Source organism: Haemorhous mexicanus, chromosome Z, assembly GCF_027477595.1.
Source record: "Haemorhous mexicanus isolate bHaeMex1 chromosome Z, bHaeMex1.pri, whole genome shotgun sequence".
Lineage (NCBI taxonomy): Eukaryota > Metazoa > Chordata > Aves > Passeriformes > Fringillidae > Haemorhous > Haemorhous mexicanus.
In genome coordinates, this window is record NC_082381.1 from 2761504 (window position 1) to 2789315 (window position 27812).

Here is a 27812-nt window from a genome sequence, read left to right on the forward strand (position 1 = left end):
CTTTTCTTTTATTTTTTTAATTAGGTGTCCCAATATCAGGCTTCCAGGTGGAGGCAGTGGGTGGAGTAATACTGAATCTTCTGGATGATGTTAGTAGTTGGGAGCCTGGAGACAGGATTGTGGTTGCGAGCACAGACTATTCTATGTATCAGACAGAGGAATTCACCCTCCTTCCCTGCACGGAGTGTACCAAGCATCAGGTTAAAGTCAAAGGTATGAGAGCAGTCACCACCTGAAGATCTGTATGAAGTATGTATTTGCTGCTGGACAGGCCCTTGCAGTGTAAGCAGTAAAGAGCAGCCTTTTCTCGAATAGCTGTATTGCTTTTTTGCCCCATACTGGGATGTGTAATTCTCCTTGCTTTAAAATGACCCTGTATATCAGGTCTGCCTCACGGCTCACCATGCTAACTTCTTTTTCATTTCTTCCCAGGCTCCTTGAATGCCTTATATTTTTTTAAAGTTGGGTTAGGCTTGTTTTCCTTCCTTGGCTCCTTTCTGTCTTTTCACATGCTTGAATAGCTGTTGTGGTCATTTCTTGTTTCCCATGCCTTTAGTGTCATTCTCATCTTTTGAACTGTTATCATTATAATTTTTTCTATTGTTATTAAAAAAGTAGAAATAAAAACAGGAAGAAAAAAAGAAAATTGCAATATTTGAACCTGTACCTTTTTTTTTTTCTCTTTTCCCTCAGTCTCCTTTTTACCACCTCCCCAACTAAATGTTTTAAAATAAGTGACCCTTCCAAAATTCTGCTCTCACAGGATATCCCTGAGTAGTTGCAATCTGTTTTTCCTTTGGGTGTGACGCACAAGTAAATGGTCATGCATGTTGTTGACCATTTCCTTTTTATTATCTGAGTCATTCTGCTTGAGGTCACAAGAGCCTCCCACAGGACTGGCTTGCCAGCCATGCTGCCGTCTCTGTTTTCCTTCTGCTGCTCCACACCTGCTCCATGGTACTGCCCTCCCCCTTGGTGTCCTCCATCTTCTGGTCTGGAGCTTCCCCTCTTGCTCCTGATGGGCTGCAGCATCAGTCCTTAGCACAAACTAACAAGTGTTGTTCTGCAGTGTTAGTTTGCAGCAGCTCATGGGCACTCTTCTCAGTCTGGTTTTGTCCCATTAATTTCTGCACAGTGCGACTTCCTTTTTCAAAGTGCTCTTCTTCCTTCTTGGAAGTTTTTTGTCAACACCCTCAGATTTCCCTGTACACCTCTGCCTTAAGGGCTGCCAGTCTGGCTGGCAGTGAAGTTTGCTTCTCACACATTTGTTAGCATGGGTCACATATGTTTTACTGCATTGAGAAATCTCAAGTGTGAGGAAAGCATATCTGCGTTTACGTGATTGCACCCTCAGAGAATACCAGTTTGAGTGAAGCTGCAGAGCTACCTTAGTGCTATTGAACATGATATTTCCTGGGCTTTGTTCTTAAGTGTCATGTGATGTGTTTTATTAGGCACAGTGTTTTAAAGAGCAAACTTAACTGAAAGTTTGTGGTATGAAGTTTAAGAAGTTTCTTGTCACCACTGAGTAGTGTGTCTGTAGACTCTATTTCATCTTGGAAATTTTGTGCTGTGAAAAAGCAGCTGCTTTTAAAGGTAAAAAAAAATCTTGTGTTCACAAGATATGGTGTAAACCACAAAATCTTGGGTTTTTTTTTTTTTTTGAAAGTAAATCCTAACTAAAAAGATATTAAAGGTAGTGAACTTACAGTCAACTTTCCCAGCTGGGGTTCTTTGCCACCCTCAATGTAGTTTTCTTTGTCATAGTAATTTAAACAGTTTTTAAAAAATCCACATGCCACCCTACTATTTGTTCCACAAAGAAGGAATTTTCTCTGTAATGTTCTAGCCTTGTGTTTTAGTAGGTTTTTTGCTGGTTTCACCTTTCTGCAGTAGGAAAACCAAAAGGTATTGTGTTGTAGGAGCCCTGGTTGCTCTTTCTGCACTTGATTTCTTCAGTTTCTAGTCAAATATAGGGAAAAACAATAGGCAAGACTTTAGGGAGAGGAGTGCAGTCACATTTACTGATGTCTCTTAACTTTTTAAATCCTCAGAAGCAGATATAGTGTTGATGTCACTCTTAGTTCTGCTTCATGTTGTGGTTTAGGCTTATATCCTTTTTTTTTAAGGCTTGGCGGAATAGTGATAATCGGTATTCCAGGTATCACTAAATGCATAAATGCATTTTTTATGGTTTATAGAACCAGATGAATTTCTTACTTTCAATGAGAAGTTGATTGGGATTTTGGAGACAGGTGTAAAACCAGACTGTCTTCTTTTCCCTCATTTTCTCTTTCTTAGGTACCTGTTCTGAAGATGCATAAAGAAGAAATTTAGTTAGGAAAGCAAGTCCTTTTTTCTTTTAGGAGGAGATCAATACAGCATTTTCAAAAAGTGTTTTGGCTTTCAGTTCTTAATTTGTCTTTGAAACAGATTAAGCAGCCAGCATATTTTTTTTCTTTTAAAGCAAGTCTGCACCTGTGTTTCACTAAAAGTTTGATATGTTTGATTAATAAACTCCTCTTTGTTTTTTTCCTATTCTGTTCTGGATCAAAACTATAAGATGCACTTGCAGATAAAATGTTGATTTTTTTTGAGGATTGATATCTTATTAAAATGAAAAATACATCTACCATAAGAAAAGCTAAGAGAGTCCAGCATGTTCAGAGAAATGCATAGGTTTTGTTGCTGTGGTTGTCTTTCTTATTTGTGTAAGTTTATTCTGGTTTTAATCAGTGGTGCCTCTTTTCCTTTTTTTTTTTTTTCCTCCTGCTTCAAAACTTTTTGTGGGACAGAAAATCCTCAGTTTCCTCATGTAGGAGAAGTAATTGATGGAGTGGACATGAGAGCAGAAGTTGGAGTTCTTACAAGAAACATCCTAATAAAGGGGGAGACAGAAAATACCTGCTATCTTGAAAAGGAGTGTCAGTTCTTCAATTATGATACATTTGGTGGACATATCAAGGTTTGAAAAACATTTTTAATTAACTTTCTGTCATATAAAGGCATATTAAGGACAAAAAGATTAATGTTTAACTTCAAGGGATTTGAAAACTTAAAGAACATAATTCAGTTCCTTTTTGTGGAAATTACTTCATTCTCAGCTTTACCCAGATCAGATTTAACTCGTCAACACTTAGTCTGCAGAATTGAAGGAAGGGATATAATGCTCAAACTGTTCTAGAAATGTCCAGCAGGTACTGTAACATTGTATATTAGGGATTGAACAAGTGATATCCCTGCATATGCATCCTATAACATTACAGAATAAAACTTGACCTCCCTGGTATTTCTTTTCCTTCCTTTCACTGCCTTTGTACCTCCCCAGGTGATGAGCATTGAATCCTAATTCAGATTTCCCATGTGAACCTGAGCACTAGAGAGGCATGGAGGGAGAATAAAGTGACTTGTAATATGGGGTTTTACATTTAGTTTCTTAAAAGTCTGAAAGTACTAAGGCTCTATAAAGAAACTGCTTCAAATTTCTTATGAAGAAACAAAGCTGAGAGAAAGCAGTGTTCTAGAAATTAGTATTTAAACTGGTGTTCAGTTACCTTTTTAGATGAAAGATTTGAGCAGCAGTGCTTCAGTGATGTTAGAGAAGTTTGAGGCCTCAGATTTTAATTGCAAATATATTTGTGTTCATTATGTGGTCAACACAGTTTAAATCTCTTTCTAATGTATTTGGAAACAAATTTTAGTGTCATAGTGGTGGCCATAATAGTGGGAAATAAAATAAGCCCTTTCCTACTATGTGGCAGCTTATATTTTGTGGAAGAAGGTAGGTGGACTCAAGATGTCAAGGGTTCAAGAGAATGTAATGAAAGAAGATAATGACAAGCTGTGAATCTTGCTAAGTGTGACCAAAGTGTAAATAAGCAGACCTTCAGTTGTCTGGAAGGCAGTAAAGAAAACAAACATTTTGGCTCGTCAAAGTTAAATTGTTCCCAGGAGACTGAGTAGTGAGTGTCTGCTGCCAAATCTAGACTTCAGCACTGAAAGTATTTCTGGCTTATGCTAATCTTATATGCTCAAGCAGAAAGATCTTTGATGTTAAGAAATGTAGTAGCTTTTGAAGATCCTGAATTTCCTACTGGTCACTAGTTCAGTAGCCTAAAGGCGGCTTAGTAGCAATGAGGAGAGGCAATGGTTTGCAGTTTTGGTGCTTCTCAGTAGTTAAGAGCTAGACATTAAGGATGCCTAAAAGGTCAAGTTTTGACCATCCCTCTATGTGGTAGGTATGCAAACCCTAAGAGTTCAGTTAGAGGAGGAGAAAAAAACCCTCACTGATTTCCTGTGAAAATGGATATTTTTGATAAATACTCAGTAAAATTAATGAAATGAAGGTACAAAGAAAAGTAGGGCTTGTTTTGGTTTGGATTCTGTTGTTTGGGGTTTTTTTTTGGGTTTGTTTTTTTTTGTTTTGTTTTGTTTTGTTTTTTTTTGTTTTGTTTTGTTTGGTTTGGTTCTTTCAGGCTAGCTTCTTGCAGTTTAGCTGTTCCACTTGGTTTATGCTTTCATAGCAGGTTAGGTTGAAGAAAATGCATTTCCTGGTACAAATGCATTACTGGTACAACTGCATTATGACTTTACTTTGTACATATTAACATTTCTGTGGGGTTGTATGATAGTGAGGATTATTTCATATATTCCTTAGTAAAGGCATTTCTCTGGTGTGCAGTGTCCAGTTTTGGGTTCTCATTGCAATGAGAATGTAGATACCCTGGTCTGTGTCCTGGAAAGGTGTTGTGGCAGTGTGTGATGATGAGTTGAGAGGAGAGATCTTGTTGCTGTCTGAAGGTACTGGTGAGGGTTCAGTGTGGCCACAGCAGTTCTTGGAGGTGCACAGCAAGAGGACAAGAGGCGATGGGACCAGGCTTAAAGAAGGCAAATAATGCTCACATATGGGGAAAATAAGAGGGTGGAACCAATTGACATCATGAGCATCTCTGTGACTGGAGCTATTCTCTGAGCAGCTGTCTAATGAAGCTGACCCAGCATTGAGCTCTCAACTGGGCTAGGTATCTCAGCAGGTTCCTTTGAATCTGCCTAATTCGGTGGGTTTTATTCAGCTAAGCCTGTCCCAGATAGACTGTGCTGTGCAGCTTCTTTACTGACACACCCAGATATGGGTGACTTCTGTTTGGTTGGACAGTACATGCAAGAATATTTAATCTGCCATCTGGTAAAGACCAAAGAGTAAAGTGTGGCAGTATGTCTGGTGAAAATTCCTCAGTTGTAACCACATGGAGGTTTAAATTTTGAAATCGTATATGAAAGATACAGTTTTGTAAGGCTTCTTGTAGAGCAAGACCGTAATGTTTGTTATTACTTTTATTGTGTTGGCCTGTGGCAACTGCATACATCTGGCTTCTGTACATCTGGGGTAGATGATGTATTAACTTAAAATTTCCATTGATGAAAAAGCAATTTTTTTTTTCCCTCTGGATTTCATGTTTTTTAGATTTTGAAGAATTTCACATCTGTTCACCTTTCCTACGTGGAATTGAAGCAAATGGGCCAGCAGCAGATTGGAAGTTATCCTGTTCACTTTCACCTTTGTGGGGATGTGGATGAAAAAGGAGGATATACTTTTAAAACTTATCTGGAAGGTCTTTCCATTCATCACTGTTTTTCCAGATGTGTGACTGTTCATGCGACTAATGGTTTACTGGTAGGTGCACAGAGAGTAAAACCCAACAGGTTGGAATAAATATTATAAAGAGCATTTTGATGCCAAAATAATCCCATCCCTTATGCAAATCCAATGCTCAGCAATGATTTTCTTATTTCAGTGGATAAATAAATTACTACAAACAGTTATTTAACAGTTCTCACCATTCTGCTTTGTCAGATTCTTACAGCAGCTAGCTGTAAGACAGCTGTAAGGCAGCTAAACTCTCCAGACAGCACTGTGTTTGTAAGGGATAAATAAAACTATGTGCTTGAATCATCTGAGCTGCTGATACTGACACTTTACTCTGCAGCTGTGCCAAGATAGTAAAACTAGATGGTATTTGTCAAATAAATCTCAGTTAGTACTGTTACTACTGACATAATGAACTTGTCTTTCTACAGATAAAGGACACAATTGGCTATGACACACTGGGTCACTGTTTCTTCATAGAAGATGGCATTGAGCAGAGGAATACTTTGTTCCACAACCTTGGGCTAGTCACAAAGCCAGGCACTCTTCTACCTACAGACAGAAACAGCAGCATGTGTATTGGGATTAGGGATAAGGTATATGGAAGTTATGTCCCAGTGCCAGCCACAGACTGCATGTGAGTATGTCATGATGAAAAGTAAAACTCAGCCAGCTGTAGCAGTTAAAGTGCTGATGATATTTTGACAAAGTACAGGTGAAAACATTTTTATTAATAATTTAATGAATGTAGTTCATATAGTACTGCTATATAAAAAATACCAATAAAAATAACACTTTGTCTTCTATTAAAGAAAAAAAAAGGAACATTGTTGTTTCTTATGATACTTGGGATCTTAGAAGTCTGTTGAACATCTTCACTACTGCGTAAATGTATGCATATTCTGAAGTTGTCACCACTATTTTTTCTGAATGCTACTTGTTTCTTGTAAAAGCTTCTTAAAACAGTTTATCATTGCATGGGATAACTGCACAACATTACATACAGTACTGTGCACTGAACTAAAAAAAAGCCATTTTTGACTTCTAGATATGGACGATCTTGTGATTTGTGTTTTGAGTGTGAAGTAGTTACTTCATCAGTTTACCTTTTTCTGATGATGTTAAAAAGGGAGGATATTTCTGTTGGAGATAGAGGTTTTCTTTAGTAACTAGTTTCTGAATGATATTTCAGGGCCGTTTCAACTTTCTGGATTTCTCACCCCAACAATCATCTTATAAATAATGCAGCAGCAGGCTCACAGGTAAGGCATATGGGTGTAATTCATGACAAACTTCTTATGTCTCTGGCATTTGTAAAGTCTGTAATATTGACACTGGCAGATATACACATATTTTCTTTTTTTATATATGCATCTTTTTGTGTTTGGCAGCATATTGGCATTGAAAGTGCAGGGTATGTCTAGGTGTGCATTTAAGTGATGCCAAAAGTCTTTGTTGTGGTTGCAACAGAGGAGATCTTCTTTGACACTACTGTCAGGTCTATTAAATACAATGTAGAAATGTAGTAGGGTCTGTGTAGAAGTCCTTTCATTTTCACAGAATTGGTGCATTTAATTTTAAGTCTTCTGTTTTTCTGTAGGTTGTCATGAGTTTAGTAATAGCTCTGCAAGAGCTGTAGTCACTGGAATGAAAAATTACTACAAAGGTGTTCATTGTGTAAGAAACAGTAAAATTCTTTTTTTCTCTCAGTGGTTAGTCAAGTGTTTCCAGCCAGTTAGTGCTGATACAGTTTTGCTTGTTCTGAGCCTTATATTAATGCAAATATCATAGCTGCCTGTGATATAAAGATCTGTACATACTGTGGAGGAGGGGACTGGAGTCTGTTCTATATTGGATGAGAGACTGTGATATGTAAGGTTTTAATTGGATTTTTCTGAGGAGAGCAATGGAAATGGAAAACAGGAAAGGTTGTTTGTTGTTACAAAGGCTCTGGTGTTGGAAGAATATGAGCTTGTGTATTTTTAGCCATAGATAACATTTATCTATAAGTGATAACATTTATATAAGTAAATAATGTATTTATTAGCAGGTTATTGTTATTAATAAATAGATTAGGATTCAAAATACTTAGCTAAATTGAAATATCTGGAGTATTAAAAAAATAAAAAAAATTCATTCTGTTTTTTTGTGGTCTAATTCTTGTTGCTTTTATTGTAGTGGGTTTGTTTCTGTTTGATTTTTTTGTCTATCGCTAGGAGGGATCTGGACTCACCTCCCAGATTAAACCAGTTCTTTTTTGTCCAACACGATGTCTTCCTGTTTTGCCTGCTTTATGTAATATACCTCATTTAGTCTTTGCGGGCTAAGTTAAACAGCTTTTTTTTCTTCTTTATCTGGTGCTTAAGTCCTACAAAGTCTTTTTCTGCCTATGTAGCTCATCCCAGTAGATGTTGCTTTTGTCAGCAGGATGTGCCTGACTGGAGCAAGAATTTGTGTCTTAAAAAGTTTAGCCACTCTTATATACATCCATTGCACGGATGTAAACATGTTAGTATGAAGGGACCCCAGCTTGTTGCTTCAGAAATAGAATAATTCAACTGTGTTGTTACAGACGCTGTACTATGGAGCTTTTACTGGTATAAACTAGAGCAATTCACTGCCAAATAATTCCATTCCTCCCCAAGATCCTTAATTATGCAGTGGAGCCTATTGTAAGGCTCTACAGGCAGTAGATATTTCTTTTGTTTTGGTGTATATGAGAGAGAAGAGAAGAGAAAAAAAAAACACAGCCTTTTTCATATTTCTGGATGCTTGCAGATGCTTAACACGCTTTTAAGTTTATCTAAGTCTGTTTTTCAAGCAGCAGGTTGTGTTTTGGGTAAAATTTATTTGAGTCTGCCAAACACAGAGCTGTACTTAATTATATGTGAGGTAAGATTTTGGTATTTTTATTCATGGAACATCCATATTTGCTTTGTAATGGTTAATCACCAGAAATGTCAGTGCGTCATCATTACACACTGGCATGGGAACATTACTGTAAAGTAGAATTTCCAGCACTCATTGGAAAATTAGTATATTCTTGGAATGAAATGCATGAAATCTTTTAAGCCAGGGTGAATTGGCTTTACCCAGGATTCTTGAAAAGGTTGATGGCTGTTTTTCATGAGGTGGAGCACCCAGTGTTTCTTTAGCTACCATTTAATTCTTTAATGTGCCTTGTGGGGTGATTATTTTTTTAAGGGCACATGGCCTATGGTCAGGCAGAAGTTTTGATGTCTGTGTCTCCAATGCAGATGTTGTCATGGTGCCACCTCTTGCAAATGCAGATGTAGTTGAGAGTGAAATTTTGTGGGTATCATTTAGCAGATAAATCCAGCTTCTTTAGGATCAGTGATATTAATGAAGTATAAAAAATGAAGATACTAAAATTATTACTGCATGTCATTGGCACAGTGCCCCAAACTGGCCAGATTTTTTGATGTGCTTTTTTTCTGTCTGCTGAAAGCTCTTGAGGGTTTTTTTGGCTGTGCCATTTAGATTTTGATGGGAGCAGAGATGAACCAACCTTAACATACTGAAATAGTAAAGATAGGAGGAATGATTTTGAGTATCTAACTGTGAGCAATATTATCTACTAGTAAAGGAAAATCTCGTGTGTGGGATGACATAACTGAAATGCAGAAGTTACATTAATTTGAACACTTTTCTACTTTGAAATATTAGAACATCTTAAATATGTGGTGTTGAATGGCTTCACTGAGAAGCAAAACACTTTTTAGTTGATATTGTCCACTAGAATGTAGCCTTATTTCCAAAATCCCACATGTTCACTGGTTAAATTTTTGTTTGGAGTCTTTATTTTAAAACACGTATCAGCACCAATAATAGTATCAGACTCACTCATAAGTAATATTATTCTCTCATTACTTGCAGGATGCTGGAATATGGTATTTGTTCCACAGGGTTGCTACAGGAGATTCTCATAGTCTAGCCATCGAAACCAAATCAGAGCTTACACCCCTAGGAATCTTCTATAACAACCGGGTTCATTCTAATTTTAAGGTAATGTAGTATGTTATTTAAAAAAGGTGAAGTTTTTATCTCCAGTATTCTATACTACAACTTTTCTGTTCACATGTTAAGCTGGGTAGGAGATTGGATTTTGTGCTGTGTTTGAGCTCTACTGTAGAACAATGTATAGTCAGCATGGGTGTATTTTCTAGTTGCATTTTGGATATTCAGTGATTCAGAGCCTCGTAAGATACTAACAACTAAAATAAATCAATACTTCTAATAAAATAATTTTTTCAGAAGTAGCATTTCAGATGAGCACAAACACTGCTTTGTTTCCTACTCTGAAGAAAACTGACCCTTGAAGAATCAAAGTTTATTATAGCAGTGATTCATCTAATAGCTTGCTGCAGTTGCTACAATTTATTTTTCTGAGTCTCAGGTGTTTGCACAGTCTCTGGTTAGAGATTAAGGTTTAATATTGCCTTCAGAAGCTCACTTATTTGCAACAGTTTGCTTATGAAGTTCTCAGCCTACAGTCATTGAGGAGTGTTCTGTTAGTATGACTTTTAAACCTTTTCCACATCTCAGCTAAAGTTTTACTTCAGCTGAAATCCTTAAAGTATTTCATTTGGAATCTAGTTTCTGTGTGTATGTATAACGACATTTACAAAACTACCTAACTCTAAACAATTACTTATTTGTGTTTGTTTGCTGCATGAGATTCTCATAGTTTAATCGTTGAAACCTCATAAAATCATTATTGTATTTCTTTTTTTTTTGGCCATGTGAAACAGATTTTGCCTTACAGTTGTATGAGATACCAAAAAATGATGCAGTGTTTAATGGAATTTGTGTTAATAAGTGTTTGGGACTGTAGGGCATTTTATTCAGATTGGAATTAGAACATACTGAATACAAAAGTGCATTGTAAAGAAAAGATTTTCACCTGTATAGCTATTATCATCTTTAAACAAGGGTAGCAGTTTGTGTGCTAAAGTTCCATGTTGAAGGAGAGCTCCACTAGCAGGTCTGAAAATCTGCTTGTGGATAAGACTCAGTTGTAATCCTGATTTGGATCAGAGGTGAAAGTAGTCACAGGTATTTGTAAGTGATTCAGGTAAAAGAGCACAAATGCTTCCTCATGCTTTTATTTTCTCAAGTAATTTATTTCATACTGAATTATTGAGTTTCAAGTTTATTGCTGCATGGATCAAAATAATCTTTTATGTTAAATGTAGTTTAGTTTTAAAGTGAAACACAAAGGATTTTTCACAGTGGGTTTTGGGGTTTCTTTTTTATTTTCCATTTATGAGAATAATTTGAACTCATCACAAGACTGGATTCCAGATTTTCCAGAACAGCATCTGGTAATGAGTGGAAAACCTCAAATAGGTGTTGTGAAAGAAATCTGAAGTAAACTTTGATCATTTTCCGTTGCCTTTTTTTTAAAATCAGATAATTTTAAAATCAGATTTAATTTTAAATCTGAATTATCAGATACAGATAATTCGTATCATTTTAGCACTGACTGGTTTGTTATATTAATTAGCTTGTTTTCCATTAGACAATATGCCAATTGAAGCTAAATGGAAAGATATAATAGTTTCTAATATGTGTATAGAATGCAATGCCTGAATTTTTAAAATTTCATTTTTACTCTGTCTTTAATTTTGGATATTATGAATTTTCTTTCCTTGCTTATTTCAGGCTGGTTTGTTCATTGATAAGGGTGTTAAAACAACTAATGCTAGTGCTGATGATCCCAGAGAATATCTCTGTTTGGACAACAATGCAAGGTAAAGGATATTTTCTTTCAAGTGGGTGAAAAATGGCCAACTTTTTAGACTGCTCTTATATCCACGTGGGGAAAAACACTTTTAAGACAATAAAATAGCTTATAAATTATAACCAAGCAGTAAGTTCATATGTTTTCTTTTCCTTCATTTATTAATCTGTTTTGGGAACAACAGAGATTGTGTCTCTTAAAGGTTTCTTCTAAGCTTTTGCTCAGGATAGTTTCCATCCTCTTAGAGGACATTGATTTAAACATGCTTTCTGTCATGCTTAAAATGTTTTCTGGAAATGCTGCTGATAGGAAAATATTCCTTTAAAATCTAATCTTCTGACTTATAACTGAGTTTTAACTAACTGTTAGAAAAAGGCTTCAGTAGTGCATTCACTCACCTTTCCTACTGCTGAATGTTTCTGCTGTTCCTTCTAGACTTGGAAGTCATAGCTCGGTAGTACAGTTCTACTGAAGGCTCTTTGCAGAGGTGGTACAATCAACCACATTTTCTTCAGTTTACAAAGTGAGAGAAGGTAATGGAGAGTCTAGGAGAGTTCCAGGTTATACTGTGCCTACTTAGTCTTGTCCTGAACTTCAAATAAAATAGCCTGGGATACTGGTTATATGAATATTGGGTAACTGTATCTGTCAACATTTTATTGTGTTAACTCAGTATGAGCACTGAAAATATGGTTCATAGATTATTTATTGTCAAGTGACCTATGTTTAAGACAAGGACAGTTAAATGACTGCTGCAGATGCAAAGAGGAAAGTTCCAAATTTTGATGATATTCAATACTTCATAATTTGGAAATGAACCTGCTAGTTCCATGTTTTGACAGAAAATCCATATAACCCTTGTGGTTTACCTCAGTCATAACAGGTAATTGAGAGGAGCTTGAGAGGGTCAAGATGCCCTCTGAGAGCCTGTAGTGTGTTGAGGATGCAAGAAACTCAGTGCATGAAATGGGGTTGTGTTTCACAGCAGAAAGAAAAGGAATGAGATACTGCATAATTATGTGAGATCCCTAATCATTGTACATGGAGCCAGACTGGAGGGATTTAAATGTTAATTGAGAAGACTGAGGTTATCAAAACATAGCATTACTTATCTTCCCATTTCTCTCTTGGTTGTGGAGGGGGCAGATCCAAATCTGAACAAAAGAGTATGAGGTGATTGGGATAACATAGATATCTTTACCCTCTCAAAATGCCTGTTTGCAGTTTTTAAATTGTATTACTTTTTGTCTGGGGTCCTGGGGGTCATCTAGTGAAAATGTCACCAGTTCTTAATCAGACTGTTCATTCCTACTATTTAAACTAGATTCCACTCATAATTTACTGTACAAAACCCTCTTGGTAGCAATGTAATAAAAAAACCTCAGGCATGCCCAAAGAAGCAGCACTGCTGTATGTCAGAAAAGCTTGAAACATTTGAAGGATCAGTTAGACAAATGTCCAGACTGTTCTTGCATAACTAATGTCAGCCCTGTGTGTCCTTCCAAGGAGCTTATAACTCCCTTCATCAAACTTTGACCTTAATACTTCACTACAAGTGGGGAGGGCAGAAGGAAAAGGGGGATAAAGGGAGGCTGAAGACAGCTAAAGAAACTTAGAGAGACTGAGCAAGAGCCTGTGAGAATTACTGGAAAAGTGATGCTTCATGATATCCCACTGATGGTTTTCTAGTACTAGCGAGGACAGAGATGTACCTGCTTTAGCTTCTTTCATTCCGAACATTAAGCAGAGAGAAATTTGCCCATCAGATGATTGTTTTGTCTTTCAGGTTCACTCAGCACAGCATATAGGGCACATATAAAATAACAAGTTTTCTTGTACTGAGTGTTTATCTCTCCCAGGTTTCGACCTCATCAAGATGCAGACCCTGAAAAGCCCCGAGTTGCTGCCCTGGTTGACAGATTAATCTCTTTCAAAAACAATGATCATGGAGCCTGGGTCAGGGGAGGGGATATCCTCATTCAGAACTCTGGGTAGGTATTTGGAAGCAAATAGCTACACGCTGTTTCCTCTGAGGCTTTGTTTATGAAAGTGCATTACAACAGGGTTATAGGAGAGGATTGATGGTTAGCTTTAGGAACTTCTCAGTATGACCAGCTCTCATACCATCCCACAACTTCAAATGTGCAAGTTTATATGTGATTAGATGAGAATCTGCCTTAAACAGCAGAAAAACAGCTGTAGTAAAAAGAAGCCTGAGAGCTGGTAGAGACAGTAAATTCAGACAGGGATTTCTATTATCTCCTTGGAGCTTTCAAGTCCTTTTTAAAATGTGTAGAAAATTATTTCACTACTTTTTAACAAGAATGTTTTCAGAAAAATTACGGTGGTTATATGTTTCATTAATAGAAAAATTCAAGCTTTTTTCAGTGCATCATAGGATGTGCTTTTACAAAAGTTAACCAATTGTAGGATAATTCAGAAAAAACAACTGATGTTCTGGACTTTCTTGTAGGTTTGCAGACAACGGAATAGGTTTGACGTTTGCGAGGTGAGTACTTTTTAAATAATTTCTGTATTTCCTTGCATAGAAGCTTAGAAAATCTATGTGTATGTATTAATTTTAATAGGTATGCTTTGATAAGGCTGCAGTTTTGGTTTGGGGCCTGGTTATATTTCCAGTCATGTAGATGTTGTTATAGAGGCTGTAAACTGGCACAGCTGCCAAAGTTTCTGCTTTAGTTCAGCCTGTGCTTGGTTTATACCACAGCTTGTTGCCTCTTTACCAGAAAGCTTTTATTTATTGAGGTATTCTTGGTAGTGTATGATTCCTTAGGCAGTATTTTTTTTTTCTTCCTGAACAGCTGAAAGTGTGCAATGGGAAAGAAAGGGAGGGTGAGCATTTAAGCATTTAGCAGGGGTAGAATCTCTTTCTAATGAAAAATATTGAGAGTAACTTAGGTAGTGAGCTGAAATTATTGCTGTTGAGATTGACAAACTAGTTCTAGGACTGGAAAAGTGGACTGTAAATAAAAAGATGCTCCACTACAAAGGGAGCTAGAAGTTTTAATGTTTGGCTCTGCTGAACATTTCAGTGAGTTAGCCTCTATTTAATGTTAATGATTAAAACTATTGTTTTGTGTATTGTCCATGAAGTCTATACTGCTTTGCTTGAGGAGGGCTGTTACAGAAGTAAAAGTGGTGCTGTGGCTTGGCATAATCATCTGCTGGAGAGTCTTGGCTAAAGATTTATCTTTGATGTGCTTTGATAGTGATGGGAGCTTCCCAAATGATGAAGGTGCCAGCCAGGAGGTATCAGAGTCACTGTTCATAGGTGAGAGCAAGAATTATGGGTTTCAAGGTGGACAAAATAAATATGTGGGAACTGGAGGAATAGACAACAAGACACGCACTCTGCCTAGAAATCGGTGAGTATGTCATGAATGAAGGAAGTAGAAATACAAGAAAAATTCACTGTATCAGATGTAAAGACCCTTCTTGGTTGAGCTGTCAGAGATTAAGACTCCATTGAAAGTGATGCTCTCTTTTTCTTTTTAATGCTATGTGTGCAGCTGTGTCGCTCTCACCTTTTTACTGAAGCAGGTTCATCTGATGCTTCCTCAGGTTCGATTCTGTAGAAATTTAAGTTATCCTACTTAAATTAAATCTTAGACTTAAAAAGTATTTGTGTCTAGAAGAGAACTTTCAGGTAAGAGAATTTCAGATGTCAGCTTGGGACTAGAGACTGCAGTCTGTCTGTGACAAATCACAATCTGTGACCATGATCCTTCTCTTTGACTTGTACTGGTGTTGTTTAACATAATACCAAGTTCTACCCTTGCCACAGAATTAGAAAGAAGACTGTTTTGGTTTAAGCCCAGCTGGAAATTGAGCCCCATGTAGCCGCTCCCCTTTCCCCACCTCCTCAGGTGAGAAAGACAAATGACAGAGATTTCAAGCTGAGGCAAGAACAGTGTACTGAAAACAATGAGATTAAGAATATTAACAATAATAGTGACAATATTAATAACAAAAGTATACAAAACAAAGGTGATTTGTGTGCAAAAAAAAAGCAGAAATGCTCACCACTCAACCTGGCACTGGGTAGCCCTGAAGATGAAGAACTAGATGGCCAGGAGACCATCAGCACCCCAAAGTGTTCTCCTGGTGGACAAATCCTCTAGTCAGGATCGGTGTTATCCCACTGCTTCCCCAGGAAAAGGAATGCTCTCCCTTCAGAAAATGAGACAGTCCCTTTCCCCCACTTTCTAGCCATGATGTAAGATGGTATCAAGTAGCACAATGTATTGGCCATGCCCACATGGCTCCAGGTTCTGTCCATACACATCCTTGGCCAAGTAGGACAAAGGGTAAAGTGGGCCCCAGCCACCCTAGTTTTTTCTGTTCACCCATTTAAAGAGGAGAAGTTAATGTGGTGGTGATATGAGGTATTCAGTCTTGTTGAGTGGAGTCACGTAACAACTGAGGCTGGGAAGGAGCTCTGGATGTCATCTTGTCCAACTCCCCTATTCAAGAACTGTCACCTAGGGCTCAGGTTCCAGGACAAAGTTCAGGTGTCTTCACTATATTTCCAAGGGTGGATTCTTCATAAACTTCCTGGGCAGCCTGCACCAGTGATCAATCACTCAGTGAAAGGTTTCTCCTGTTGTTTAGCAGGGACATGTTATTTTTCATCTTGTGCACATTGCTCCTGGTCTTGTCACTGGGAATATGCTGGCTCCGTCTTCTTTGCACCCTCCCTTCAAAAGATTGAGATTCCTGCCTGAGGCTTTTCTGCTCCAGGCTGAGCATGTTTCCTAGTGTTTTTTTCCCATGAGAGATGCTCCAGGGACTTAATCATCTTTGTGGCCCTTTGCTGCACTTTCCAGTATCTCCATATCTGCCTTGTACTGGGGACAAGCACTCCACATTGTTGCTTCATCAGTCCTGTAAAAATTGGAAGTATCACTTCCCTCAGTTTGCTGATAACACTTCTCACAGTGCAGCCTTGGATACTTTTTGTCTCTTTGTGGCAAGGGCACATTGTTTGGCTTATGGTTAATTTTGCTTCCTCTAGGACGCATAGGTCCTTTCACTGGCACAAGGGCTTGTTGCTCCCAGTGTGCAAGACCTTGCATTTTCCCATGTTAAACTTCATGAGGTTCCCATCCGCCCATTTGTCCAGCCTGTCAAGGTCTGTCTGAGTGGTAGCACAACCCTCTGCTGCTTCAGCTGCTTCCCTCTGTGTTGTGCCCTCTGCAAGCTTGGCCTGATCATCCACATCACTAATGGAAATAATGAGCAAGACTGGACTTGGTATTGACCCCTGGGGTACATCACCCGTTATTGATCACCAGGTAGACTTTATGCCATCACTTTCTGGGCCCAGCCATTTGTCCTCTCATCCCTCCCGTACTTCATGAGGATCTTATGGGACACAGTGTCAAAAGGCTTACTGCAGTTTTGGTAGACTCTGTCCTCTGCTCTCCCACTGCTCTACCAGGCCACTCATTTCATCACAGAAGTTTATCAGCTTCTCCTTGGTAAATTCATGCTGATTATCCCTGATGATTTTCCAGTCCTCCAGGTATGTGGAAGTGGTTTCTAGGATTAGCTGCTCCATCATCTTCCTGAGGGTCAAGTTAAGCCTTCCAGCCTACCATTCTCTGTGTGCTCCTTCCTCAAGTTAGAAGTGACATTTGCTTTCTTCCAGTCTGCAGTCACTTCCAGTTGCCATGATCAATCAAAGAGCAGGTGTATCATTTTTCTGCTGTATTTCTCATATTGAAAAAGGGGTACATTTGCACGTGGAGAGTGATAGCTCCACTAACAGGAAAATGTGTGAGTAGGGAGTTTTTTGACTCATTAGAGAAGTGCAGAAACCGTATTTCCTGTGCTAAATTCTGTCTTGCAAGTCATTCTGTAATAGTTGCTTTATTGATTTCTGAAGAGATGTATTTGACACAGATTCAAGTGTACCATGAATTTTATTACAGCATGGTATAAATATTTGCTTGCATCAACAGGACATTTCCAATCAGAGGCTTTCAGATTTATGATGGACCTATTCACCTTACCAAGTGCACGTTTAAAAACTTTGTGCCAACTCCAGACAGATTTACCAGTGCAGTTGGATTCTTGATGAAAAATCCGTGGCAGATGACTCCAAAAAATAACATTTCTCTTGTGAAATTTGGTCCAAACGTAAGTTTTCTGCAAGTTTTCCTGAAGTCTTGCAAATGGTTTCCTCTTCTTGTATTTAACATACACAAACAAGAGCTGTAGGTGATCCTTTCTACGCATACCTACTTCAGAGCTTATCTCCTGGCTGGAGGTCACACAGACCTCTCCTGATCAAAAAATCCAATGCCAACAGAGATGTAGCATATGTTACACTAAATGATTCATGGCTTGTGCTGAAGCTGAAAAGAAATTTTTGTAAGATTTTTAAGGTTTGGTATATCCTTAGTAACAAATTTTCTGCAGCAGATATTAACACTGTAGAGCTGGCCTGAGCCTCTTTGTGGCAAGGGCACATAGTAAAACCCAGCATGTCTGCTTTGCAAGATTCTGCTATCCTAGCCGTAAAGTTTTTAATCAGCTTTGTCAAATTCCTGTGTTTCTGCACATGTGCAAATGTTACTCTGTGTTTCACCTCAGGAAAAACAAAAACTTTTATTGTTGTTGTCAGGTTTTTTTGAAAGCCTTCTTTGGGAAGCCTGGTCCCTGGTTTGAAGAAGGTGATCTGGATGGTGACAAGAACTCAATATTTCATGATGTAGATGGCTCAGTGACTGACTACAGGGACACCTATGTGGGCCGAATGGATAATTACTTGATTCAACACCCCAAATGCATTAACATCACAGAATGGAGTGGAGTGGTTTGCAGTGGGAACTATGCACAGGCTAGTACTTTTGGCTTCCTGTTTGGGGCAAATCTATAACATGAGCTACTTGTGGAGTCAGGTAGTGTAAGAAATAAAAAATTACTTGTCTTTGGATTTCAAAATTTTTTGACTTTTAAAAATACTTCTATACATATCACATTTTTGAACCAGTTGTGTATATATCATGCTTCCTCTCAGCACACTGAGGGTCCAGTATTGGATGCTGCGAGGTAAAACTATATGTGTTTGCCAAGAATTCTGTGTTGCAGCTGTGTCTGCTAAAACATCTTTGTGTTGAAGATGTCTTCTTCTACACAAGTTCTGTCTGCTTTTTTTTCACAAAGTGGACTTTAAGGGGTTGTTTTGTTGGTTTGTTTCTGGAGATGTTAAATACCAGCTTCTGAATACGAGTCTTACAGGTTTGATTCCCATTCTGGTTCCTGCTTTGTGTGGCCAGATGTTATAACTGATTTTTTTTTTTCCTCCATATGCTCTTTTGTCCGTAAGATGGGAAACATCTATAATAGTTTTTTAAATAGGACTTTTATTCAGGAGAGGTATGTATATTGCATAACTCAGAACATCAGACTGCAGCATTTTGGTTAATAATGTCCTGATCGTGCTTCACAATTTCATTTTCTTTTGCAAAGAGACCAAGTCTTCCTATTTTCACCCTCTTGAATATCATATAGGTTTATGTCCAAACCTGGAATGGACAGAATCTTTCCATGACTATTGTCCGAGATGAGTATCCAGCCAATCCCATGGTTCTTCGAGGTATTAATCAGAAAGCAGCTGCCTTTCAGCAGTACCAGCCAGTGGTGATGCTCCAAAAGGGCTATACGATACATTGGAATGGAAAAGCTCCAAATGTCACCTATCTGTATCTCATTAACTTCAACAAGTATGTTTATTTTCTTCTGTGGCTTTGATCCATAAGGCAATACTGAAGTTATGTCCTGCAAAGTTATTGTGCTTGAGTTTGCAACCATCTGGAAGACCAGAGCTTGGGTTTGGTGTTTTTTTTTTTTTTTCATAGTTACAAATATGAAAGTATTCTGTAAAACAACAGACCTGAACCTGAAGTTAAACGCTTTTCCAGTACAGTGTCTTAAAGGAAAAACTTTTGGAGAGGATGATGTACCAATAGTGAAGTCAAGCAGAATTGCAGTTGAACAGCTTATCATACTTGCTTTTGTTGGCAGATGAACTTATTAAATATCTCTGAAGTATATAATCAAATATTATCCTGAGACAATCAGTTACTAAAATGTTTAATGAAAGGCTGTGCAGATTTGATCATCTTGTTGAGGGTTTAGGAGCTTTTGTGTTCCTGTTTCTTTTTTTTTTGGAGTGATCTTTTTTGCTCTGTATTGACACCTAAACTGTTCCTGCAAGGACTCATACATTTATATTGGTTTTAGGAACGACTGGATACGTGTTGGTCTTTGTTACCAACCGAAAACGGATTTTCTTATAGTGCTGGAAACCTTTCAAAGGCGGTCATCTGCTCTCTCAAGCAAGGTGGAGCGCTACATGCCTGTGTCTTCAATGAGGGAGCTTGAAAAGAATCGATCAGACAAGAAGTTTTACTTTGACAACAGCACTGGGTAACTCTTGTCATTTGACTTTACTAGAAGATGTTGTTTAACTTTGAAATGTCCAGTTTGAAAGTGTTAAAAGCAACTGGATGAGGCACCTGCATAAGAGGAAAGCAGTTGAGAAGGACTCCAGAACTCTTGTGAAAAATGTTCATATGTCTTTAAATCTCCATACTACCATTGCTGTCATTGAAATACTTTCCATGAGCACCAGTGGCCAAAGATATTTCCTACCCCCTATGTCTGGGGAAAATAGAGTATCTGGTGTGCTGTAGAGCAGTGCCTTTTAAGATTTAATTTCTTAGTCTTCAGAGAAATTATCTGTTTTCTTGTTAAGCAGAAAATTTTATAATTTTCCAAGAAACTTTCTCTTCCAACATTTAAAAATAATATTTTTGAAAATCCTAATCTGTTTTCAGCTGTCTCAAAAAAACTTAAAAGTCCTAATCTCTCCTTCAAAAGTACTTCTCACAGAGGCCACTAAGATCCGTCTGAGAGTATTTAGGTATGGTCATTAGATATGGTCAGATTCCAGTAAGTCCTGTGTACATCAGTTGTGAGTTTTGCAAACATTGATTGTAAATTTACAATGTGTTCTCTTAATTATTTTGTTCTGTTACCTGCTACTGTGCCTGTCTGTTACAAATACACAAATGTGTATGGATGTAGTTTTTGAACAGACATTTACGTTGCTTTGTGTAAGAGCTTTTCACCCTAAATTGCCTTTCCAGGCATTTGAAATAGCACAACTATATTGTTCAGTGTTCATGGGTGAAACTGAATATTTCTGCTGCATGTCTGCAAAGATCTATGAGCAAGGAAAAAATCTGTGCTCTGCAATTTGGTTTTTGTTTCCTGTAAGCCACTGATCTGAGGACTGTTTTTTCTTTGCAAAGCATCTACATTTATATTGATGCCTCCTTTAACTGTGGGGAATTTTAGATAAGTTGCTAGGGATTTCCTAACTCTAGTGAACTGTAAACACCTTGAAACCTTTGGATAGTGGTGCAGAAGTGAATACTGTAGTTTGTGTGCTTCTGAAAATCATGAAATATAGCTGCTAAGATTGAATATAATTACCTATATTTCACCAGTTAATTTAGATTATTTTTCCCCTTTTTGTGTAGATTACTGTTTTTATTTCTTCAAGCCAAATATAATAGGGATGGTCACAGTTATTGCTCATCTCAGGGATGTGAAAGGATCAAGATTGTGACCAAAGATTCATCAAAAGGGATAAGTAATTGCATGGCAAAAGCTTACCCAAAGTACTACCAAGTACCAACCGTGATGAAGCAGATGCCAGAAAAAACTACTGTACCATGTTCAAAATGTGGCACAACTCAGGTAAAATAAAATAAGCTAAAACTTTCATGAACTGTAGGATTGGTGATGCTATCTACTCAATTTAAGTCCAAATTTCAGTCTTTCAGCACAGAATACTGCAATTATCAAGTTAGAGTGGTCAGCTTGTTTTAATCTTCTTGGACTCCTTGAAGGTTTGGAGTCCTTTCTGTAGCACGAAAGTTTCAAGGTTGTTTTTTTTCTTCCTTTGTGCAACTCTTGCTGCAAGTGCTACAGAAAAGGAACATAGGTGGATTGATGTCTTGCACTGCAGTATTGTCTGTGCTACCTGGAGAGCTTTGCTGCAGAGATCTACATGGCAAACCTCTCTCTTTGGATCTTTGCTTATTAACATGAACTTGAAATTGTCTCAGCTATACATGCTGAGAAAAATATTGAAATTAAGAGATAAAATAGGTTACACTATGTATAATTATATTTATTAGGATTAACAGTATCATAAATAATGCCACTGACAAATGGATATATTTGCTTTGGAGCATGGACTGTCTGTTGTAAACTGGTATGATAAAGTGTTGAAGAAACATTAGTATGTGTACTTAACTGTTTTGTTTGATATCCAGATGGTGTTCACCAGTGACCCTCACAGAAACTACCTCCTTGTGCATATTAATTCATCTGATAAATCAAGCAGAGGTCAGCAAGCATTTATATATGTAAGTGTTCTTTATGGTTTTCTTCTTAAATATAGCAGTTTGTATTTTAGCAGTTGTAGAGCTCTACATAATGCAGATCTTAGTTTTCTTTCCTTGAGTGAAAAGATTGGTTCATTGTTTAAAAAATAAACTCAAAAATTTATGTTTAAACATTAGAAAGCAAGGCTTCAAAGCTCCATTTTATATTTGAGTCCTGTTTGCTGAAGAGAAAAATGTTCCCATTAGAGTTTAAAATGTTCAGCTTATATTTAAGTCTGTGTGGATATACATTTATGGCTGGTTTTGGAAATAAACAGAGCACATAAACTAAAAATTTGTTAGTTAAATCCATTTTGTTGAAACTGTCCTTGTGCAAGCAGATTGGTAAATTAGTGGTGTGGGTCACATGAGCCATTGAGCTTTGCTGAAGTCCTCTAAATGGCAATTGCTAAAGAATCAGTAGATTTCTGTGTTTGTTCTGGTGTGGCACAAATGAGCCCAGTGATGTGATACTGTATAACAAATAGTTGAGTTTGACTTTTCCATTCAGATGCTGAAGTAGACTTGCCCATGAAGGTGAAATACCACCTAGTGTGCACATGCCTTACATTCTGCAGTGTCCTTGTTGGCCTGGCTGAACCTTCAGTTATTCAGGTAGACAAATGGCACAGGAGCAGCTTAACCTTTGCAGCTGCAAACTTCTCCAGGAGTGTGTGTGCCATATCCAAAGCAGCAGGAAGAAAATGCTCTGGAACTAATGTGCTGCAGGGATCAATTAACTCTGTTACTGTAAAGAAGTCCAAGGGATTTAGTATCTGAATTTTAGCTTCCCAGAGCAGGAGCAATGACTGAGGCAGGTAGTAAGTCACCTGGAATGGGCAATATTCCTGTAGAAGCTCTAGGTTTAAGACTCCCTTGCAATTTCAGAAGTCCCATTAAGCAGCATCCTTTCAAAGGGAAAACTGAAGAGTTGCTGGGGAGAAGCAAGTATTTGTAATGAAATTACTGTGTCTAAGCTAGAGTAAGATTGATTAACACTGAGTTCAGTAGAATTGCTGTTTGATTCATATTAACTTCCTTTTATCTCTCTTCCCGTTCAGGTCAATGACACCATGTTTACCTTCAAGGATAATGGAATACTTATTGTTGTAGTAGATGCTTGCACTGGCACAGTGTTGGGAAACAAATTATTTTCTGGAGTAGACATTAGGCGTGTAGATGTGTATTTAAAATCTGGAATTCCACAAAGGTATGTGCAATGACTAGTCATTTGCAGTATGTCCTGCAAGCTGTAGCTCTGCTTTTTGAGAAGGATTTAAATAATGATGAATAGATAATGATACTTGAGCACTGAAAGTGAACAAAACATATGTCTAAGTTCAGGCAAAAGGAGAAACAGAGGAGCAATTTATTGGACAGTTTAGCCTTATTTAAGAAATCTGAGCAGATTTTAAACACTTAAAATTTTTCTGGTGTTGCCTTTTTCCTCAAAAATAACTTTCTTTAATGAAACATCATGTGATAACACTACTTTGCTTAAAACAAGAATAACTGTTTGTTTAATGACAGTGGCAAGGACTATGTGAAAGATGTCATACTGTTCTCTCCCTATAGGAAGAAAATTTTTTATCACTAAATGAAGATAAAGAGTTAGTGTCAGAAAATAATCAGTATTTTAATTTTCCAAGTTTGGATTAATACCCAAACTTGATTTTTTGATACAAAATACTAAACTGTGTTTAAGTAACACTTTCCATTGATTTTGAAGGTAAATTTAAAGGCAGTTTAAAACCAAGAAATTCTAAGTACTGCTTTCAGAAAGGGTTGAATATTTCCATGTCATAAGTACTCATAAGGAATTGGACACTGAGGGCAGCTAGGTGGAAGGATGTGTTCCAGAATATTTTAAAAATATGTTTACAATAGCTGCTATGTCATGCTGTTCCTGTTGCAGGTCTATCATTCTGCTGAGCACAAGAGGTGATGTAGCAATTCCTAATAATTTAGCTGAAGCTTTAATGTCCCTGGGGACAGCGAAACCACCTTACCTTCAGAGCAACGGTTGGTGGAAATGTTGAACATTTCTTTGACACCACCTTGGTTTTTGTGTTTATGTTGGAGTGCTGGGTTTCTTATGGGGTGTGTGAGGAGGATGCAGCTGGTGAAGGGTGGTTGCCAGCTTGCATTGGTGTGGCTGCTGTGTGTCAGCTCTTGTTGAGAGAGGAAGTTGGCAGCCCGTTAGCAGATGGGGCAGAAAACCCCTTTATCCCATTGTGGGAAGCTTGTTGCAAACAGAGAAGTAACCAGCAGTTCTTTGTGCCTGTGGATCACACAAGAGTCCCAGGCTTTTTTCCTGAAGCCTGTATTTCGTGCCTCACCCAGGAAATGTATCTTAAAGCAATCTCCTGTGCCTGCCTAGTATTTCCTGTTCTTAAATAACTTGAAGCTAGAAAGGAGAAGGTGTTGGTATTTTGAGGGATGATGAGTTTTTAGGCCGCACGGGGTAGCTCTCATTTGTTCAGAGTGATGCCACAAGTTGTGGTTGAGAAAGCAGGTTTTATAACTGTCCAACTAGCTGTGTTTTCAAATTAAGATTTAAGGGGAATTTAATACTAAGTATTGAGACAGGAAATTGCAGATCTTTATTTCCTTGTAAGGTTCATGTAAAGCTGAGAGTGGATAAATGTCCTGAATAATGTGGGGGAAGGAATTTTGGGGGAGCATACCTTTGCCTAGTCCTGTATGATGCTGCAGTGAGCTTGGCTGGTTTGGTAATGCTGAGCTTTTTCTGTCACAGGAAGCTTGGCCTTTCTGGGCTTCAGAGGAAACATTAAGCCATCCTGGATTAAGCTGTTTACCAGTCCTGCTGGGCATGGGCTCGTTCAGATAGAAAAGTATATCCCTCTGCAACTGGAAGAGTATGGCTGTGCCAGAGCAACTAAAAGCCGTCAGAAAGACCTCGAGCTTCTGAAGAAGGCTGCACGATCTCATTAAAGACTAAGATGTACATAAAATCTGGGGAAAAAATGTGAACTAACTTATTTTTTAATTTATGGCATTTTAAACTATATTGTTATCCAAGTAAATCATGTTATTGTCTGAGAGATGTTTGCCAGCATTGACTGCTTGAATGCCAATCTGTGCACCTTCTAGTTGTACAAAATATTAAAGAATTTATTAGTATTTGTATAAACAGGTTTCAGAGATTTTTCAGATGTTTGTATTTACTGTAAACAAGTTCCTTCTGTTTAATACTCATTTTGTATGTAAGAGGGTATTCATAAAAGCCTTAAGTTTTTAGTAACAGGTGTTGGAGTGCATTTTGGGTTACTTGAAAGACTAACATCAATGCCTTCATAAACAGCTTGAATTGGTCATTATAACCTAAGCATTTTCCCCTCAGCTGTTTCCATGGGAGTTTATCTTTCAGCTCAGTTGCATTCTCAGTCTGCTTTCCAATGTGTTAAAACGCAATTTCTCCTATGCATGAGGCTGACTCAAGGGATTTTTAACTGCAGTAATAATTTTTGCTTTCCTGTGTGAAAGATGGAGGAAGTCATTCAAAGATCCAGCCTGGGGCTGGATGAGGATTGTGTACCATTCAGCAGAGCTTTACAAGGCTTTGTGTACAAGCATGGCATGCGGAGCAGGAAATTCCTTCTGTTCTTTAGGATCACTGTTGATTATTCTCTCTAAATACACAAGTGTCTGTAAGAGTTACTTTAATGAACAGTCTAGAAGGTAAGGCTGCAGTCTTGAGTACAGCTTGACTTCAGCTTAGTCTTTTAAAGCTTTTAGCCAGAAGGGCAAAGCTGAGATACTGTTACTCTCAATTTGTTAGGAAATGAAGCTTCTACTCTTGCAATGGTGGATTTTTTTGTTTTGTTTTGATTTTGTTTCATTTTTTTTTAAATTTTGTTTTGTTTTTTTTTTACTTGTTTTGGGGGTTTTTTGTTGTTTGGTTGGTTTTGGGTTGGTTTTATTTGTTTGTTTTTTGGTGTTGTTTTTTCTTTAAGTATTTTTAAGGCTATCTCAGCTTTAACTTGTAAGTGAATGGAAAGTGCTCGCAGTTCATTAAGTCATACCTTCTGCCTTAACTCTGACTCTTTTAGTATATTCATGTTGTGAATTCCTGTTGACTTTATATTAGGTCCGCTGATTTAATCTGGTTTTTTGCAATTATTTGGCTCTGCCAATAGTGTGAAAATCATATAGAACAGTGGCACAGCTGCCCTTTTTCAGGATCTTCATCTTTGAAATTAAATTTCAGGGATGGTAAAAATGCATTTCATAATAGGGATCAAAAGGTGCCATAGGGCTAAAATGTAACCCTAGTTCTAATAAAACTGACATATTTCCTTCTTCTTGTATATGTTCTCATTCATTTGAGCTGGTATAATGTATCCACCATTCACAGATGCTTTGTGCTTTGAATTCAAAACAGAGTGGCTGTTGGAAATGAACTGTATGTCTGTCTTCTCCAAAGATGTTGAAAAACTGGGGATTTTTTTTTGTGCTTTAAAGGAGAAGAGGCACAATATCAAACATATTACTCTGTTCAATTAAAATATGCTACCTCAGTTCTACAATTAAACTGTCTGGTCTAGTGTAGTTTCCTAAGTAAGAAAGGAGGGGGTAAGGAGTATGACACAAGAGTTGAAGTTAACAAATAGATGACCGATACTATTTTTTATTGCAAAACCAAGCCAAATGGTTGATTGTGTATTTTGCAGTTGTTCTGATGCACAGTTCTCTTGTTATGTTTAAAAGAAAAGTAATTTTGTTAGGGGAAGTTGTGATAAATCTTTACGACTAACTGTAATGTTTGGTGTTATTAGTGCAGGGCAGTCATGTAAATGCTCTGAGTGCAGTAGTGATAGTGTTTGGGGATTAAAATGGCTTTAAGGCTTCCTCTATTCTCATGCTCAGCAGAGAAATAGCGATGAGGTAGTGATCCTCAGGCTTGTGAAGTTGGCCATTATTTATGATATTCTGCTGTTCTAAGCGTCTTTTAAAAATTGTCCTTGGAAGTGTCAAGGGTATTCTGATGTAGGGCTTACTGATGAACAATTGAACCTGAAGTTAAAGTGTTTGTCTTTTGTGTAAATTTAAACACTTGACAAATAGCATAAATAAATTTTTACGTCTGACAAGGCAATAAAATTATGGGTGTCTTCTGTTCTTGTATCAAGTAATTTTATAATGTGTGCTGTGTCAATAATACAAACTATCTTATTTCAACACTGGTTTACTTGTGAAGTTTGCGGAGTATATCCTACTTTTCCTTCAGAGACAAGCTAGCAACACTGGGAAGGAGACACTGATGGTGACTGAAGCTATGGCCCTATCTTGGAAGGCAGATACCTCAAAGATTGTCTGAGTTGCTGAGTCTACAGTCATTTCAGCTCAGGGGAGCAAGGAGCAGCATTGTTACTGACTCAGGGGCATCCTATCCATGTCTTTAACTACCTGGTGGGGGAGTGAGGAGGGTGAAGCCAGCCATTCTCAGTGGGGCCCAGTGGCAGAGAAAAAGAGTCTGTGGGGACACATTGAAATGCAGGCAGTTCCACAAAAACAGAAGGAAAGTTTGTATTGAGTAGGTGGTCAAGCACTGGAATTGACTGGCAGTGCACCTGTGGAGTGTTTTTCTATAGAGGATCAGCTTTAACTGATCCTGCTTTGGGATAGCAAGTGTCCTGGGCCCTCTCCAGTGGTGATTGCCAGCCAGGTGATGCTGTAATTGTGGGATGTTAAGGCCACTGATGTACCTAAGCCTCTCCTTCAAGTGTACTAGCCTGCAAGGACTGAGCAAGACACTTCTCATGTCTGAAAAGTGGTTAGTCCCCATACCCTTTCCAAAAGGCATTGTAATTGCTTCTTCATGCTTACATTTTGTGTACAAATAGATTGATTTCCATTCCTGGCTCAAATTATGTCATCCTGCAGTAAAGAA

The 27812-nt window shown here is 37.8% G+C and overlaps 1 protein-coding gene across 4 annotated transcripts in view; it reads left to right on the top strand.

Annotated features, from left to right (window-relative positions):
- The window catches only part of CEMIP2 (cell migration inducing hyaluronidase 2), a 51037-nt gene extending 24015 nt beyond the window's left edge, over positions 1-27022 (top strand). For all 4 annotated transcript variants that reach the window (XM_059837075.1, XM_059837076.1, XM_059837077.1 and 1 more), the window contains 19 exons: positions 25-213; positions 2796-2965; positions 5465-5674; positions 6079-6284; positions 6840-6909; positions 9545-9673; positions 11333-11421; positions 13271-13402; positions 13885-13920; positions 14642-14797; positions 17396-17573; positions 18061-18276; positions 18951-19162; positions 19683-19868; positions 20987-21206; positions 21788-21880; positions 22960-23108; positions 23814-23920; positions 24657-27022. In XM_059837075.1, coding sequence (XP_059693058.1) covers positions 25-213; positions 2796-2965; positions 5465-5674; positions 6079-6284; positions 6840-6909; positions 9545-9673; positions 11333-11421; positions 13271-13402; positions 13885-13920; positions 14642-14797; positions 17396-17573; positions 18061-18276; positions 18951-19162; positions 19683-19868; positions 20987-21206; positions 21788-21880; positions 22960-23108; positions 23814-23920; positions 24657-24853 — 2945 coding nt within the window. In that variant the 3' untranslated portion in view covers positions 24854-27022. The remainder of the gene's footprint in view (positions 1-24; positions 214-2795; positions 2966-5464; positions 5675-6078; positions 6285-6839; positions 6910-9544; positions 9674-11332; positions 11422-13270; positions 13403-13884; positions 13921-14641; positions 14798-17395; positions 17574-18060; positions 18277-18950; positions 19163-19682; positions 19869-20986; positions 21207-21787; positions 21881-22959; positions 23109-23813; positions 23921-24656) is intronic.
- Positions 27023-27812: the final 790 nt, after the last annotated feature.